This window comes from Sander vitreus, chromosome 23, assembly GCF_031162955.1.
Source record: "Sander vitreus isolate 19-12246 chromosome 23, sanVit1, whole genome shotgun sequence".
Taxonomy (NCBI): domain Eukaryota; kingdom Metazoa; phylum Chordata; class Actinopteri; order Perciformes; family Percidae; genus Sander; species Sander vitreus.
The window spans coordinates 19,286,633-19,303,225 of record NC_135877.1 but is presented as its reverse complement, the minus strand read 5'-3'; the positions used below and the strand labels follow the sequence as shown (position 1 = coordinate 19,303,225).

Genomic DNA, 16,593 nt, shown 5'->3' with positions numbered 1-16,593 from the left:
GGCTAAATTTCTCAACGGCTGCAAAACTTTCTTCAGGTTGCGCGACAGGTGCTGGTGGATTGACCAATCACGGAGGAGACAAAAGTATATCAACCAATCCGCTTCATGGTTTTTAGCACTACGCTAGGAGGTTGCATTGTACGTTTACAACAACGTTCAAAATATTTAACACAACTGGAAATAACATAAATATGACAAGAAACTTCCACTCTTAGGCTCAGGAGATTTTATTTTACATTTTACACTTCATCATCAATTGTTGATTATATTTTGTATTATTGAACTGAAATCTTCAAAGCAACTAAAGTAATGAAATCAATGTAGCCTAGTGGAAGTACAAGTAGCCTATAAAGTAGCAGAAAATGGAACTACTCAAGTAAACCACAACCACTGCATTTATTTGACAGCTTTAAATACTTTGCACATTCATTTTTTAATAAAGAAATATAGGCTACATCAACCAATAAATATTATATATTAATATAGGTTAAGCTACCCAACAGTGTATTTACCAGCTGCAACATTAAAGTGATGAACACATTATAATGCATCAATATAATTTCAATAGTATAATAATATTATTCTAAAATGGGCCATTCTGCATTAGGAGTACTTTTACTTTTGGTGATGCTGATCATTTTGTACTTTTACTTAAGTAAGTAATATTAAGTATATTTTAGCAGGACTTGTTTTTACATTTTTACACTGTGGTATTACGTCTTCCACTACTGTAAATAACCAATCTCTATTTCTATGGCTTTTGGTGGTGGAAGGGTTTTTATATTTTCTAAATGAAAAACAGAATAATAATATTCAGCAACGCAGTAAGAAAACATAAAACAAACAGCAGTTATTTATACATTAGTCATGCTTTGGGGGGGGGGGTCTTCAAATCAGCTGACTCGGGCTTCCGTAGCCCAGCAGCACATGACCGGGACACAAGGAAGTGTTGTGTCAAATAGAAACAGGGGCGAGTCTGTCTTGTTTTTTTTCTCCGGAGAGGACTCAGTAACAACATTTCACGCTCGTATAAAGCACAGAGCTGAAGGAAGAGACGGACGGCTTCAGTAGTTTGTTATTCACTTATGAAAATGAGTTCAAATCGCTCTTTTCCGCTGGTCTTATTGAATTGTCTGCTAATCTGCGTCACTCTGTGGAGCAACCTGAGCAGCGGTGTGTTTGCTAAATCATCCCGGAGACCGAACATTGTTTTGATCCTCACCGACGACTTGGACATCGCTATCGGGGGTCTGGTGAGCACGTTTTTTTTTATTTTTAATAAATAGGCTAAGTTTTTTTATTAGGTAGTCGTGACTTTGTTTTTGCAGCTTATTCGTGGTTATGACTTGGGCACGAAATATGTGATTTCATTAATGTAAACTTGACATTTAGTTTTAGTCCAGTCTGGTCCAGTTTTAGTCTAGGCTGACTGCTCGCATTCCTCCTGGTTGGACACATCATTTAGGCATTTCACAGAGTCAGCAGTCTTATCACTTATCTGCTCCCACCGTTTTTAGCAAACACCCTCCCTCCTCTTTAAACCCCTCAGTATCCGTATCCCATTACAAAAAAACAGGCAATTTAGTGGCATAATAATATGTGATCCAACTATCTAAAGATTGAAACTGCTGTCACTCTAAAATTGGTTGACATGTCTTTTACATTGGTAAAGAAGTTTTTAGATCATTTACTTAAGTAAAAATATTGCAACCACACGGTGAAAATACCCCCACTACAAGTAAGTCATGCATTCAAAACTTTACATAACGTAACAAAACTTAAGTAAAAAATATTATCAGCAAAATATACTTAATGTAGTTAAAGTATCAAAAGTAAAAGTATTGGTTGTGCAATCTGTTGTAAGGAGCTGTGAAGGATGTTAATGAGAAATGTAAAATATATTTTTTTGTAAAATAGTATGCCCTTTGATTGATGCCAAATATAACATACTGTAGGTATAATTCATATAACTATATAACTATATATAACTATATATATATATATATATATATATATATATATATATAGGACAGAGCATTACAATCCATGTTAGCTCCTGATGCAGTTGGCTTTCTTCGTAAAGAACGAGCTTAGTCATGAAGGCAGTAAGACAGAGCTGCAGCCTCATCACTACATCTTGATTTGATCACATGACACCTCTTTTCCTTCCAGAGTCCACTCACCAAGACGAAAAAACTAATTGGTGATGCAGGAATAGCATTCACAAACGCAGTAAGTATAATCAACAGCATTATTGTCATTATTATGTCTCATCGGGGATCATTAAAGGGACAGTTTGGATCTTTTGAAGTGGGGTTGTATGAGCTACTTCTCCATAGTCAGTAGTGTGTCAGCTACAGTAGATGGCGGTCGGCACGCCCCCCAGTTTGGAGAAGCAGGCAGGACTACCGACACGGAAGCTAAGCAATGTACTGCTGTGGCAAGGGCAGCTAAACATATAAACAAAATATATATATATATATATATATATATATATATATATATATATATGTATATGTTTAAGTGTACGCTATATTTAGAATATCTTCACCACTATCTTTGCTGTCTTCAAATCCACCAGACTCCTTTGATAAAAACAGTAATTTTACCTCGCAGAACACGGGAGTTGCTGGTCTACCGCTGCCTCGATTGGTTACTTTTGTTTTTTGTTATTGTGTGACTTTGGTGAATTCAAACTAACCCTAAGTGGCTGGAAAAGAAGATATTTGCACAGAGCCATTTTCCACCATCATCCCTCTCAGTTTGTCGCCAGCCCGCTGTGCTGCCCGAGTCGAGCCAGCATCCTGACAGGGAAATACCCCCACAACCACCATGTCATCAACAACACCTTAGAGGGAAACTGCAGCAGCAAAGTCTGGCAGAAGAGCGAGGAAGCGTACACTTTCCCCGCACTCCTGAAGACGTACGCCGGCTACCAGACCTTCTTCGCTGGGAAATACCTTAACCAGGTAGAGACCACAGAACTTCATACTTTTGTGTTTGATGTAACAACATAATGGGTGCACGTGATAATACATGAATTTGAATTGCATCAAGGCATTCTATTATGCATGCTGAATTGTTTTAAAGTTGTGGTAGACACTTTATTTTTGGTATCAGCATATTGTAATTCAAGTGGTCTGAGAGAAAAGTAGTCCTCTGCACCTCTCTTCTCCACCTCTCTCTCTCTCTCTGAGAGACTGGCTGGCTATCACCAGACCAAGCTCAATCTTTTAAGATTGAACATTAGTCTGGGGAGTCTGCTCTGTATTTTCTACTGCACAAGAGGCGTAATCAACGGGCATAGTTCAAATGACTCTGCGCGCAATTGGATAATCCTTCAACCAACGGTGACACGACCGTGACAACGGGATTTGAGCTGAGCTCCATTCTTCTGCCCACCAGCGAGGCTAGCTGGTAAATCAGGCTTTTACCAAAGCTGATCAGTAGTAAGGCAAACACATCCTTCTTTTGTAGGAATTGTTCCAGGGAAAGTTTCTGTTCCGTTTTCAGAGAAAACTTGCCTTTGAAATCTTTTAAAACAGCAGCGACAGCGGCATCAACGGGTTGCTGCGCTTCGGTGGCCGCCATGTTGAATGTAAACAAAAAGCTGCTTGCCGTCTCTTCTCTATCGTCATCGTGTTAAACCCAGCAATAGGTGGATAAGCCAGTTTGTGATTGGTTCCCACAAATTTGTAACTGAAGTAGGATAGATAAACGTACAGGTTTCCAGCCTGAGCTGCAGGGAGAAATCAAATCGCCGGCAGATCGGGCTGGGTTTACCCAGTCTAGGAAGGACTCTCACTCCAGTTCAAATTCTGACGTTTTAAATAAACTACTTTTAATTGTTCAAGATGAAAAAACCTGCATTTATCTAAAGAATGAAGGAAGTGTAAAGACATTTCCCATACTGGTTTAGGTATGTTTACATCTGCTAATTGCACATCAAAGCAGATTGACTTCCTGTTATTCATTAATCTGCCTGTGTTTATCAGTGTGTACAGCGGGCTTAGTCCAAAAATATGGGAAACGGTGAAGGAACAGTGATTACCCATCATCCATTTGCCAGGTCTTGTTGAATAGTTGTCAACTAATTGTCAATTTGTCATCAAACTAAATGGTTTTTTTTTTTTTAAATGCATGAACAGAGAGCTGATCTGTGCAGTATTTCTGTAACACCTCCAATTGGAAATTGACTTCAGGGATTTTCAGGTGATTGTAAACAGTGTAACACAGTCACAAGATCTTCTGTCATGCGATTTCATGTTGGGATAAAGTCCATCTGTCAAAGTTGCATCTACACTTGTGATAAACAGATGGTTAAATGGGGAACCGGGACATACTCGTCACCTAAATAGCAAACAAATGATGCTTAACCCTGTTTTCCCACTTCCCCTTCTCCCTCCCTGTATCTCAAGTGTTTCCTAACCGTTTTCACTTGTGACCCCTTTAAAGTTAAGCAATGTCAACTTTGCTTAAACACACTTTGTCCCTTAGCGTGAACACTAGTGGTGAGCAGAGCATGGCTCAAGGGAGGGCAATTTCTGTCAGTATGTCTCAACTATCGGATGGATTGCTATGAAATGCGGTGCCTCATTCATTTGTCAAGTCATGTTAATTTATATAGCACATTTAAAACAGAGGTTGAGCCAAAGTGCTTTCCAGTCGAGGCAGATCTGCCTCAATACAGATTAAAGAAATAAAAGGTGCATAACATGCAATAATACAACATGTTATACATAACAAGACTGACGTGATAAACCAAATTCAAGTAAAGAAATCTGTCTCAGAGGATGAATCCTACCGACTTTGGTGATCCCCTGACTTTACATGGAGCGCCACTAACGGGTCAAAGTTTTCACTTATCCAGTAAAATATCTCAACAATTTCGAGACAGACTGGCACACACTTTTGTACAGACATTAATAGCTCCCAGACGATGACCCCTAATGACTTCGATGATCCTCTGACGTTTCCTGTAGCGTCACCATCTGGTTCACATTCGTGACATTCATGCTCCCGTCAGGATGAATTATAATAACTCATTTACTGACTTTGAATTTATCCAGTTTATAGTTTTCTTACTTTGATTTTGTTATATATTGTTTGTACCATTTTTTAGTAGTGCCAATTGACAAAGCTTATACAGTTTCGTGTGTACATGTCATTAAACAAATACACATTTTACTGTCTGTGTATTTCAGTACGGACACCCAGAGGCTGGTGGAGTGGCGCACGTTCCTCCAGGCTGGAACTACTGGGTCGGACTGGTAAGACTGAAACCATTTTTGACCTTTCAGCCACAAATTTCCTCTGAGGCTCCTTCCTGTCTGTCAGCTTTAGTGCAGTTTTGGACAGAATTAAGCCTTTTGGCCATTAAACTGTACCTCTTACTGATTCAAATTGCTCCAAACATCACAATAATATGAAGTTCTTTCGCTTTTTATGGTGTTTACATGGAGCTAAAGCAACAATGCACAAAATACTCCCAGATATTGCTCCTCCAGAGTCAGACTGTTAGGTTTGGTCTCTTATTAGGATGTATCCATACTCCACTAGTTATCTGTGGGAGACCATTAACCTTTCCTCTTCTAATCGTCATCCTGGCCGCCAGTGGACAGTTTTAGTTTGCCATGATAAACTAAAGGTTGTGTAAGAGGTTTTATGACACTACAGGCAAAAACAGTGGTTTGTCATGCACTGGTCAATTTTGAGCCCTTTTGCTGCCATAAAGCCCGAGACACACCAAGCCGATAATCGGCCGTTGGACAGTCTGGCGAGGTCAGTGACTCGAGTCTGTTTGGTGTGTTCCGTGCCGTCGTCCGTCCGAGGGGCCGTCAGCCTTCATTTTGGCCGATTTGACATGTTGAGTCGGAAGGTGGGCACTGCCAGCAGTTGGACTCAAATGACCAATCTGATTGGTAGAGTGCTCACCCGGAAACGAGCAGCGGGATTGAGCGTGACTAGAGTTTCTCAAAATCTGACAAATCTTTTAAACTGACCTTTGTCGATCTGAAATGAAGACAGATTCAGCAACTGCATGGCCTATTTCTCGCTTAAAATGTTTTTCAGAAACACGTTTCGGTGAACTATTTTAGTAAAATATGAGATCGTATACCGAACGAGCCGCCATGATAGTCTGGCTTTGAATTTCCAGAGAAACCAGACCCACGTGACGTGTTCATCCAATCAGCTGCCGGTTTTCATTTTTGGGCGACAATACAGATTAGCGCCGCCTGCTGTTATGGAGACGTATTACGTCTCGTCGCTTCGGTGTGTTCCGAGGCACTTTTTTGACCAACTCGGGGAGACTGATCAGACCAACTGCCTTTTCTGCCGAGGTTCGGCCGTCTGGTTGGTGTGTCACGACCTTAACACGGCTTCTTTCAGACTAGTGGAAAGAAAACCAACCAAAATACACATTTAGGTGTTTATTTTACTAAATTCCCTCAGTAAAAACCTCTGTCTCCAATACGTCAAATAAATGAAACAAATATGTTGAAATTTGAGAAAACTTGTCATACAAAAAATAATTGTCTTAATGTAAGTTATCAACTGGGGGAAGTTTCATGGTGGTATCCATAAGTTGTGTCTTGCCTTAAGAAAATAAAAGTCTGGGAGGAAAATTATATTATTACTGGATATGAAAAGCAAAAATGTCAGTAGGATTTAACCCACCACTTGTACACAATTGTTTGAAGAGGAGGTTTTAGCTCACTAACATCTCTGTGGGAAGTTTATTTTTGTGCGTCAGTGTCGCGGAGTTCAGTTCATGTCGTCCTGTGACTGGGAGCTCTCTGCAGAAGGAGCCAGACTAATAAATAGGCCAAGATTAGATCGCCTTTACCCCTCTAACCGGTTTACAGAAGTCATGAAAACAGGGGTCATGCCCGTAACACGACTGCAGTCTAGTCTAGTTTATCTTCACCGATACTGAACAAACACAGATGGAAGGAGAACTGGTCTCATGACCTGACAGCTTATCATAACACAGAGAGAGCCATGCACTTCATGTTTTTCTGCAGACACTTCTATATTGCTGGTAAGGCAATACATCCACCTTCTTACAGCCAGGGGTGTTTCTAGGATCAGACCTTTAGGGGGGCTCAGCCCCTAATGAGAAAGTGACACGGATACAGTGCCATGCAAAAAAAAACCCTGCTAAATCAGTAATTTCATTAGCCGATAATCTCTGAGCTAGCTACTGATCAACAACGTCAGCGTTTTTTGACACTATTAATACTATGATGGAACTAAACCTGACACTTTATAAGTCACAGTAATAACGACCAATTTGACACACTGTTCTAACATTCAGCAATTTTAGTTTACGTTTCAATTTGGGTTCTAATCTGCGCCATGAAATGACCAACTTCTTCTCTGGGGACGACCAACGTTACACTTCACAAACGCACTTCTGCTCTCCCTCTGACAGATCAGATAGAGACTCAGCCAAAGGCGGGAGTCTGGCACAACCTCCTCCGATTGGCCAACACTACGTTTCTGTTAACCCTTTCCTTGACTGGGTTACAGGTGCATGGCATCGGCTACAGACACACAGGATATTAAATCGCTAAAATCGCCAATGTTTACCGCCTACTCCTACTTCAGCTCCCTCTCAGCTCTAGTGTCTGATTGCATCATGACATTTAGAGAGTTTTGGATCACGTGTCAGTAAATTTGACTGTGATTATTTTGAAATTAACGTTGTAATGTAACCTGCAAAAATGTACAAATCAAAGTTGCTACACCCAGCGAGGTGCAAGGCTATAAGTGCTGACCACCTAAAAGCCTTTTGACATTATATTTGTTCTTATTCTGCATCTATGATCTGTCCAAATGAAGGGGGAGACATGTCTACTACAAAATGAGACGGAAGCAATACGGAGTATTTCATAAAAGTTTGTTTTCCAGGAGAAGAACTCTAAATACTACAACTACACTCTGTCAGTGAATGGAAAGCCTGAGGAACACGGAGCAGACTACAGCAAAGACTACCTGACAGACGTCCTGGTGAGACAACTGAGAAATGTTACAATCACTCACTTTACCTTTTATATTATGTCCTTTTAATAGGTGTTGGCTGAAAATGTTAAATTGGGACTTTGTCATATTAACCAATAACTAAAAGATAAAGGTAATACAAAGCCTATTTGGATATAAATGAAATTGACTTATCTAGAAAACATTTTGGGTTTTTAAAAGAACTTTTAATATAACAAATTACTTTTTAAGTAATTTGTTATATTGTCTTTGTTATAAGTCTGGATCAACGGAAGTACGTTTCCAGGCGCCGGATGTCAGGCTTTGCCTCTCAACTACCGCTCTCTGTGCGATGCTGTTCTCAAAATCCCTTCGCTACGGGAGATAACAAACTTCGAGCTAGCAAGCTACACTCTGAAAATAGCAAGTCTTAAAGAAAATTTGGATCATGCAATAAAGCAGGCCTGCGTTTTCCCGGAATGATTCCAAAGATTTACAAAGAATATGTTTACGTCATTTACTATCCAACTGGGATGTTTTGGGACCGATTAGTGGGATTGCTGTGGACACACGGCAACACACTGGTAAGAGCAAATGCAGTTAACTTCATTTAATATTTTTGATGTGGCGTTTTCTTTTGCGAGGTGCAAATGTTCCACCAAAATAAGTTCCTTCCCCGAGACTAATTTGCAGAGCGACTGTCGCTGCGTCCGGAGCTTTGTGCCGCCCAAGACGATTGTGATTGGTTTAAAGAAATGCAAACGGAGCATTTTTTTCTCCTATCCTAGAATATACAGTATGTGTGGTGTAGCCAGACCTTACTCCACAGCGCTGTGGAGATAGGTCTGGCAATGCAAGACTACTTTTTAAGTAACTAGAAGTAATGTATGCTTTTTTCTCTCTCTCTCTCTCCCTCTCTCTCTCTCTCTCTCTCTCTCTCTCTCTCTCTCTCTCTCTCTCTCTCTCTCTCTCTCTCTCTCTCTCTCTCTCAGGCCAACAGGTCTCTGGACTTCCTCCAGTATAAATCCAACTACCAGCCGTTCTTCATGATGGTGTCCATTCCGGCCCCCCACTCCCCTTGGACAGCGGCTCCTCAGTACCAGAACAGCTTCAATGACACCAAGGCTCCCAGAGACCCCAACTTCAACGTCCACGGCAAGGTACGGCTTCTCCTGGGACTTTTTTTTTTATTTATCCCCTATGAACAGGTGGTCTTGTCAGGATGCTAAAAGATATTGCAATTTAATGCATCCTGCATCCCTTTTTGTTTTCTTTCAATCTCTCTTTAGGACAAACACTGGTTGATCAGACAGGCTAAAACCCCCATGTCCAACTCTTCTGTTCAGTTTCTGGATGATGCTTTCAGGAAACGGTCAGTCTTTGCTGCTTCGTGACTTCCTCTTTCTCTCTTTGTCTTCCACAGCTGCTCTGTATTTGTCTTTGCATCATTCATCCTCTTCCTTAAGCTAAAGCTCGTGAAGCGTAAAGCTCGGCAGTGGCTTGGTAGCGTTGCATTTCCCCCCCGACTCATTCCCTGGTTCTCTTTCTCCATAAACATGAAATCAAGGAGAGGGTTACTTTCCCTGCTACAGATTTCCCACCTTGGTCAGAAAGCACAGGGGAGACACTTTGTTTCTCTCACTATGACTTAGGGCTGGGTGATATAATAGAACAGTCTGGTAAATTCAGAAAATGACACCACTTTACTGTAATGCAACCTTTGAAACCAGGAAAAGACTAAACTTACCATGTAACGATATTAAAATTCTTCAAAATCTAAGACGATATCTAGTCTCATATCACGATCTCGATATAATATTGAAATATTGCCCAGCTCTACTATGACTCTAGAGTCGCTCCGAAGCTAATCACCTTCACTCTCTCACTTTCTCCCTCGCTCTATCACCCACCCCCCACACGCCGGCTCGCACAAGTATAAACATCAGGCCACTTACGTCGGCTACGGTGAGAGCGCTGCGTGGAGCCTCCGCAGAGCCATAAATCACGCTTTATTATCACCCCGTTCCTGTCATTTCTCCCCTCCTCTTGTCTTCTTATTCTTCTTATTATTTCAGTAGTTTTGCTATGTTTCCATATATTTTGCGGCCAAATTTGTTCCTGAGTTTTGGTTTCACTGCAGGTTTCTTGTTGCTCACTCTGGCCTGTAGGTGGCGAACGTTGCTGTCAGTGGACGACCTGGTGGAGAAAATAGTGAAGAGGTTGGAGGTCAGCGTTGAACTGGACAATACGTACATCTTCTTTACCTCTGACAACGGCTACCACACAGGTATATACACACACACACACACACCCACCCTTTTAAAGGGGAACTATGCAGTTTTTTTAGCTTAATTTACCTTAACTGAACAGCTTCGGAGTCATTGGAATGGTTATATGAATTTTTTCGAGTTGAATGGTGGTCGTCTTGCTTCCCCCTAGCCCCTTTGAGCGGAAAAACCACCCTTGCAACTTTTGGCCGGCGAGCCGCGTCAGGAAGTCAGCGTCAGTAAGTATCGCGTGATATCAGGTCTCGCGATGTAACGAATTGCATCACGGCACTGCTCACATACGCCCATCCAGGAACCGGCTAGCTATAAGAACAAGGTAGCGATGGAGTTTTTCACGCTATCGTCATGGCTGAGCCGGCATAAAAGAAGCAGAAAGCGTTGTGAAAGCGAACAGAGAGAGGAAACGGCAGACTGACTGAACGAGGACTCAGACACAAGTAAACATAGGAGCTGCCAAATATCTATTCTGAAGCTGTAGGGGGAGCTCTATAGAGAAACCTGCCAGCAAAAAGCAAGAAAACAGCGAAGAAATGGCCAAAACTGCATCGCACCTCTTTAACTTAAGTAAAAGTAGGAATACCATTAGTTTCAAAATAGTCCTCCCGCCACTGCTGCTGTCGAGGAGAGGACGGTTTGTCTTTTTATCGAAATCTCGTTAACACATCTGAATTAAATAAAGTTAGGAGAAAATTGGAAAGAAAGGAAGGATCCAGGCATTTTTAGCATTACTTATCGGTCATTTTTTACCAAAAACAGAACATTTTTAATTTTGTTTATTTTGTTTGTTTTCTTTCTCTTTCAGGTCAGTTCTCTCTTCCTCTGGATAAGAGGCAGCTCTACGAGTTTGACATCAGAGTTCCTCTCATGGTCAGAGGACCAAACATCAAGCCCAACCAGACCAGCCAGGTACAAACACACACCTGTGTTATGTCCATTTGTGTTTCCTCCGCTCAGTGTCTCCCTGCAGTATCTGTTGAACTGGACTAAACAAACTGGTGTTGTTGTCAGATGCTGGTGTCCAACGTCGACCTCGGTCCAACCATCCTGGACATCGCCGGCTACAACGTCAACAAGACGCAGATGGACGGCATGTCCTTCCTGCCCGTTATGGTGAGATCACTCAGCTGATGGTTTTCTTTTTCAGCGTCTGATTAATACAAGACCGACTGTCAATCATAAAGAAAGAGAGATGTAGCATCACACTGCCAGCCGGCACTTTCACTTCATTTATTTGGACAAAAGGTTCATATTAATATGTACAGTACCTTTCTCCAAATGTATCCTCACCAAAATTAGTTTCTGAATAAGTAAGAGCTGAAAAATGGATCATAAGTCATTTGATATAACGCCTCGTTTATTAATAGCTGTATTAATGTTATTTTCTTAACTCTACAATATTTAAGGCTCATCGTTTTTTGTTTTTGTTTTTTACTGAAATTTCGTCTAAATCGCCGCCCACATTTCCGCTTTTTCTTTTTTATATTTCAGTGTTATTAAACATTAATAAATATGCATTTTGAAGTGAGAACAAAATGGCAGTTAAATCTGACAACCGGACTACAAAAATCCTTTTGTTTTTTTAAAAAAAGGAGCCGATTGTTTAAACTGGTTTTCACCCCAATATTTGTAAAACTAAAGATTAAAGCTGACATTATAAATAATAAATACACAAATAAATGACTCAAATAAATTAATAAAGAAAGAAATGTAGAAATAAAAGCCTTAATTATCAAATGCATGTGCAGGTTAATTTTAAACTAAATATGCACAGAAATAGAAAGATAAATAAAATGTATTTAAAAAAATGTATTGAGTCATTTATTTATTATAATGGCAGCTTTAGTCCTCCATAAATCTATACACAAATACAAGTGTTTTTAAGATGAACTAAAAATAAAAATGGTAAGGTTGCAGTGCTTAAATTCTCTCTCTATCTCTATCTCTATCTCTAGGAGGGGAAGATGAACAGCAGCAGCTGGAGAACTGACATCCTGGTGGAGTATGAAGGAGAGGGAAGCAACGTGACGGACCCGGCCTGCCCTCTGCTGGGACCAGGAGTGTCGGTACGAGACGAAACCTTAATATTATCTGTGGAGGGCAAGAATCAGCAGAAAAACCTTATATGCCATTCTTCCATCTGCCCTCTTTCTCCAGGAGTGTTTCCCAGACTGTGTGTGTGAGGACTCATACAACAACACCTACGCGTGTGTGCGCACAGTTGCCCCGTCTGCCAACCTGCAGTACTGCGAGTTCGACGATAATGAGGTTTGTTTTTCCTCTGGCAGTGTTCGTTTTGTAGCATCTTATTATTAGTTTTGACCTTAAAAAGATTAAGAAGTATACAAAACAATGTATGTTTCAATGTGCTGGAATTATGTTACTTAAAGGGTAATTTCGGGGGGGGGGTTTCATCCTGGACCCTATTTTCCTATGTTTTTGTGTGTAAGTGAGTGATGGGAATAACCATCTTTGAAATTGGTCCAGTATTAAGTGTGAATGCTGTGACCAGCAGCCACAGGCAATGTAACCCTATGGGGCAAATGTGCATTGTCAATTTCGTCCACTAAAATGCTGTTTGTGCCACTGAAAGGCTCAGATTATTACTCTAAGGACTGACAACATTATGGAAATGTTCCCAACAGATATAGGCCATTTTAAAACCTCTTTAGGACATTTTTGTTTACCCAGAAACTGCTCTGACATCACTAGCGCTAAACCCACCAGACTCCATTTAAAAAACAATACTTTTAGCATGTTTAGAGCCAACATATTTTCACATGTAAATCGGTAAACTATCTGTTTATTTCAACCAAAACCAGAGATGTAATGGTTGGAAAAGTGGAAAGATGACCCAAAACGGCTTTTCATAGTTGTATTTATTTTCTGTCGACATTGAATGAAGTGTATTTTACAATGCTAAAATAACTGTTTATTTACATGGAGTCTGGTGGCTTTAGTGAACGCAATTTTGCTGATGTTTTTATGTTTAAAAAAATTCCATTATGTTGTCAGACACTTAAAATAATAATCTGAGCCTGTCAATGGCAAAACAAGCACTTTTGTGGACATAAATACAAGCTGCACAATTGCCCTATTAACTTACATTGTAGCTTGTTTTGCTGCTGCCGACTGCAGCGATCTCGCTTAATACTGAACCAATGTCAAAGATTGTTCGTCCCATCAGTCACCTAGACACAAAACATAGGAACAAAAAGAGTCCAGGTTAAAAAAATATATATATAAGTTACCCTTTCAAGCCACGATGTATATGTGAAGAGTCCTTAATTTGGCGCCATCTGGTGGTCGAATGCATCTGTGCCGTAGTTTCTTGAGGCGTACACTTTGACAGTGACATTGTTTGTGGATGTTCGCCCCCTGTAGGTGTTTGTAGAAGTCTACAATGTGACAGCAGACCCCTACCAGCTGACCAACATCGCAAAGACCATCGACCAGGAAGTCCTGGAGAAGATGAACCACCGGTTGATGATGCTGCAGTCCTGCTCCGGACAGTCATGTCGGACACCCGGTGTGTACGATCCAAGGTCTGTTCAGCGTGCTTGTGTTAGGTGTTTTTAAAATCCACATTTTATTTTTTATTCAAATCTGACGTTTTAAATCTGAATTGTTCCTGTTTAATATTTAAAAACTGAATTTAGTGTTTATTCTAATTACAGAGATACACACATTTTATTTTTTATTTTACAGGTCCATAATTTCGGAGTAATAATTAAATTTCCATGAAAGATTTGAACTAATTATAGGGGAAAAGAAATGTTCTTGAAAGAAAAGCTCCATTTAAACCCATGTAAACATTAGTTATTCATTTATTATTGGGAACTTTATTTCTCCACACCTCACATGTATGCACTAATAAAAAAATTATATATCAATTTTATTTATTTAAAAAAAAAAATAATAATTGGAAGTGTACTTTATTACTGTCTATTATCCAAATCATTTGTATGAAATTACATACTGTAGTTCTTTCCTGGAAACATCTTAAAAACTATTCTTGTAAATATATTATTTGTTCTATGGCACAAATTCATGTTAAATCCACTTTACTGGACTTCCGCAGTACTTAAAAACAGCCGAACTAACACAAGCTCTGTCCTGTATTTTCGCAGGTATAAATTTGACCCACGACAGATGTTTACGAGCCACAACTGGCGGCTCAGCAGACTCCGACAGTAGATGAAGTAAGAAGGACGGAGAGAGAAGACGGAGGAAGAGAAGGGCTGTATTGTATTTTAATATATTCAGCCTTTCCTGCTATTGTAGCCTTGTTTTCAGGCCTCCTGAGCCAGTCTCTTTGTAGATGGATGGAGAAGGGATCATGGGGGAGGAGGGAGGGGGGGGTTGCCATAGAGACGGAGGCCTCTCTGGGTGCAGAACCCACCTTTTTAAGGTTCCAGATTGGGCTGCCGTTTAGTGAGTTTGTCAGTAGGTGTGCAGGGAAATTATTCAGGGATGGATTTACACTCGCAAGCCATTAATTCCTGTTTTCTTGTAAGCAATATTGTGACTGCTCTGTCAGTCGTATCAATTTAAAATTCTGCAAACAAATATTTGACCCAGTTCTTATAAATCCAAGTCTGTTTTTTTACTCTCTGTTGAGAAAATCATATCAATGATCCAAAACAGTGACCAGGTCACACAAGCATTTTTTTATTTTTACTCGTCTGAATACTGTACAGGTTGCCTGCTGGTGCGTTCGGATGGTCCTCAAGAATTTGTCAGAAGGTGGAAAATTTCATTTCAGAGAAAGTGATTAATCTGAGCAATTTCCGTGTATAACCTTTTTTTTGTTTTGTTATTAACATTTATTGTGACACGCTGACAAGAAACTTTTTAGAGATTATTTCCATTATTGATCAAGCAGTTCACTATTTCTTCTATTGTCCATCACAAGTTCACATTTATTTTTTAACAGTGAAAGAACATCAGTGGTAAATGTAGAAAAACTGTTTCTCAGTTGTGAGAATCTTTTTGTTTTGGGCATTTTTACTAAATAACTCAAAATTAGCATATGCATTTGACATTGATTATCCCTCGACTGTGTATGGCCTAATCATAGACTGCATATAAAAAGTCTCCACCGCCTACCACGGTACAGAAATGAAGCCAAAATATCCCGGATACGGGCGCTGCCGTCTTGCGCTGGTGACGTCATTTGGAGCCAGAGTCTGCGCAGTAGTGATCGGGCGGTGAAGCCGCAGTATCACCTGTATAATATTCATGTAAGGCAAGGCAAGGCAATTTTATTTGTATAGCACATTTCAGCAGTGGTGCAATCCAAAGTGCTTTACATAAAACATTAAACAGATCACACAGCCGCCCGACCAATCGCGGTCTATCACAGCTGTCAATCCTGTCGTTTCACCCCGTTTTTATAGCATCAAATAACTAATAAAAAACAAACTTATCAGAAAAATGAACACTTGAACAAACCGTGTGACAGAAACCATCAGTAAAGGTACGGTCACATGACCTGACAAAGGACGTGACGTCACGCTTTTGATGCGGGTAATAAAATAAATATTGATCACAGAGCGATCACAGCCTGTAAACTGCATATATCTGTAGTGTGATAATGAACAAAACACAACGATAAAAAAAGGGTGACCTGTGACTCTGACCTGTGACAGTCCGCCGGAGAAGGACACGCACGCTTGAATTCATCTGGCACATTGGCTTCAGAGTCACAGGACAGATGTGTCATGTGATCTGGATAAAAAAATGTAAAATAAAAGAACTGGGTCGTAAAGAGCGCCACCTGCAGGAACTTTCTAAACAGGCAGTCCAACAGAAAACGTCAGACATGAATGCCTGCTGACAGAGACCAAGGCCAACATCTCTCCACCCCCCCCTCCCCCCAGCTGTCACTTCCACAGTCAACAACATATCATGAACAAAATTACCGAGTTATTAGACACTGGGAGCAGCCAACACATGGTGCGTGGTGGCTTTAAGATTATGGTTGTCACAATAAATCAGATGGACAGAATAATCATGACTGAACATTTAACAAACAGAAACAGGAATTACAGACTTAAGATTGGTCAGATCTTTAGTGAGCATTGGCAAAGTATTCAAGTGTATCAGAAAACGTTGAGTAAAAAGTAACTTTTGTGACTATAAGAATAGTATAAAATTGTATAGTCTAAATTTGACGAACTGTTAGTGGCATCAGTGAAAGCCTCCGTCCACGTTAAATTTACAAACTTGATATAACGGCTCATTACTGACATGTTAAATGTCTCCAAGGGTGTTTCCAGCATCAGACGTAAAATATTTCATTGATTTGTCTCGGCTGTGAGCA

General features: G+C 40.3%; 1 protein-coding gene across 1 annotated transcript; it reads left to right on the top strand.

Annotated features, from left to right (window-relative positions):
- Positions 1 to 921: 921 nt before the first annotated feature.
- gnsa (glucosamine (N-acetyl)-6-sulfatase a) lies at positions 922 to 16,359 on the top strand. The gene is made up of 14 exons (XM_078281688.1): positions 922 to 1,253; positions 2,173 to 2,232; positions 2,763 to 2,969; positions 5,205 to 5,270; positions 7,915 to 8,013; positions 8,976 to 9,143; positions 9,273 to 9,355; positions 10,152 to 10,270; positions 11,074 to 11,177; positions 11,280 to 11,381; positions 12,224 to 12,334; positions 12,426 to 12,536; positions 13,653 to 13,813; positions 14,399 to 16,359. Exons 1-14 carry the CDS (start codon positions 1,086 to 1,088, stop codon positions 14,463 to 14,465), a joined length of 1,626 nt encoding a protein of 541 aa, XP_078137814.1. The 5' UTR covers positions 922 to 1,085; the 3' UTR covers positions 14,466 to 16,359.
- The last annotated feature ends 234 nt before the right edge of the window (positions 16,360 to 16,593 follow it).

Bases quoted from the DNA above. Each gene is read 5' to 3' on its own strand.
- gnsa (XM_078281688.1), top strand. From the start codon at position 1,086: ATGAAAATGAGTTCAAATCGCTCTTTTCCGCTGGTCTTATTGAATTGT. The intron at 12,537-13,652 runs GTTTGTTTTTCC...CGCCCCCTGTAG, and splicing joins GCGAGTTCGACGATAATGAG to GTGTTTGTAGAAGTCTACAA. The intron at 13,814-14,398 runs GTCTGTTCAGCG...GTATTTTCGCAG, and splicing joins CCCGGTGTGTACGATCCAAG to GTATAAATTTGACCCACGAC.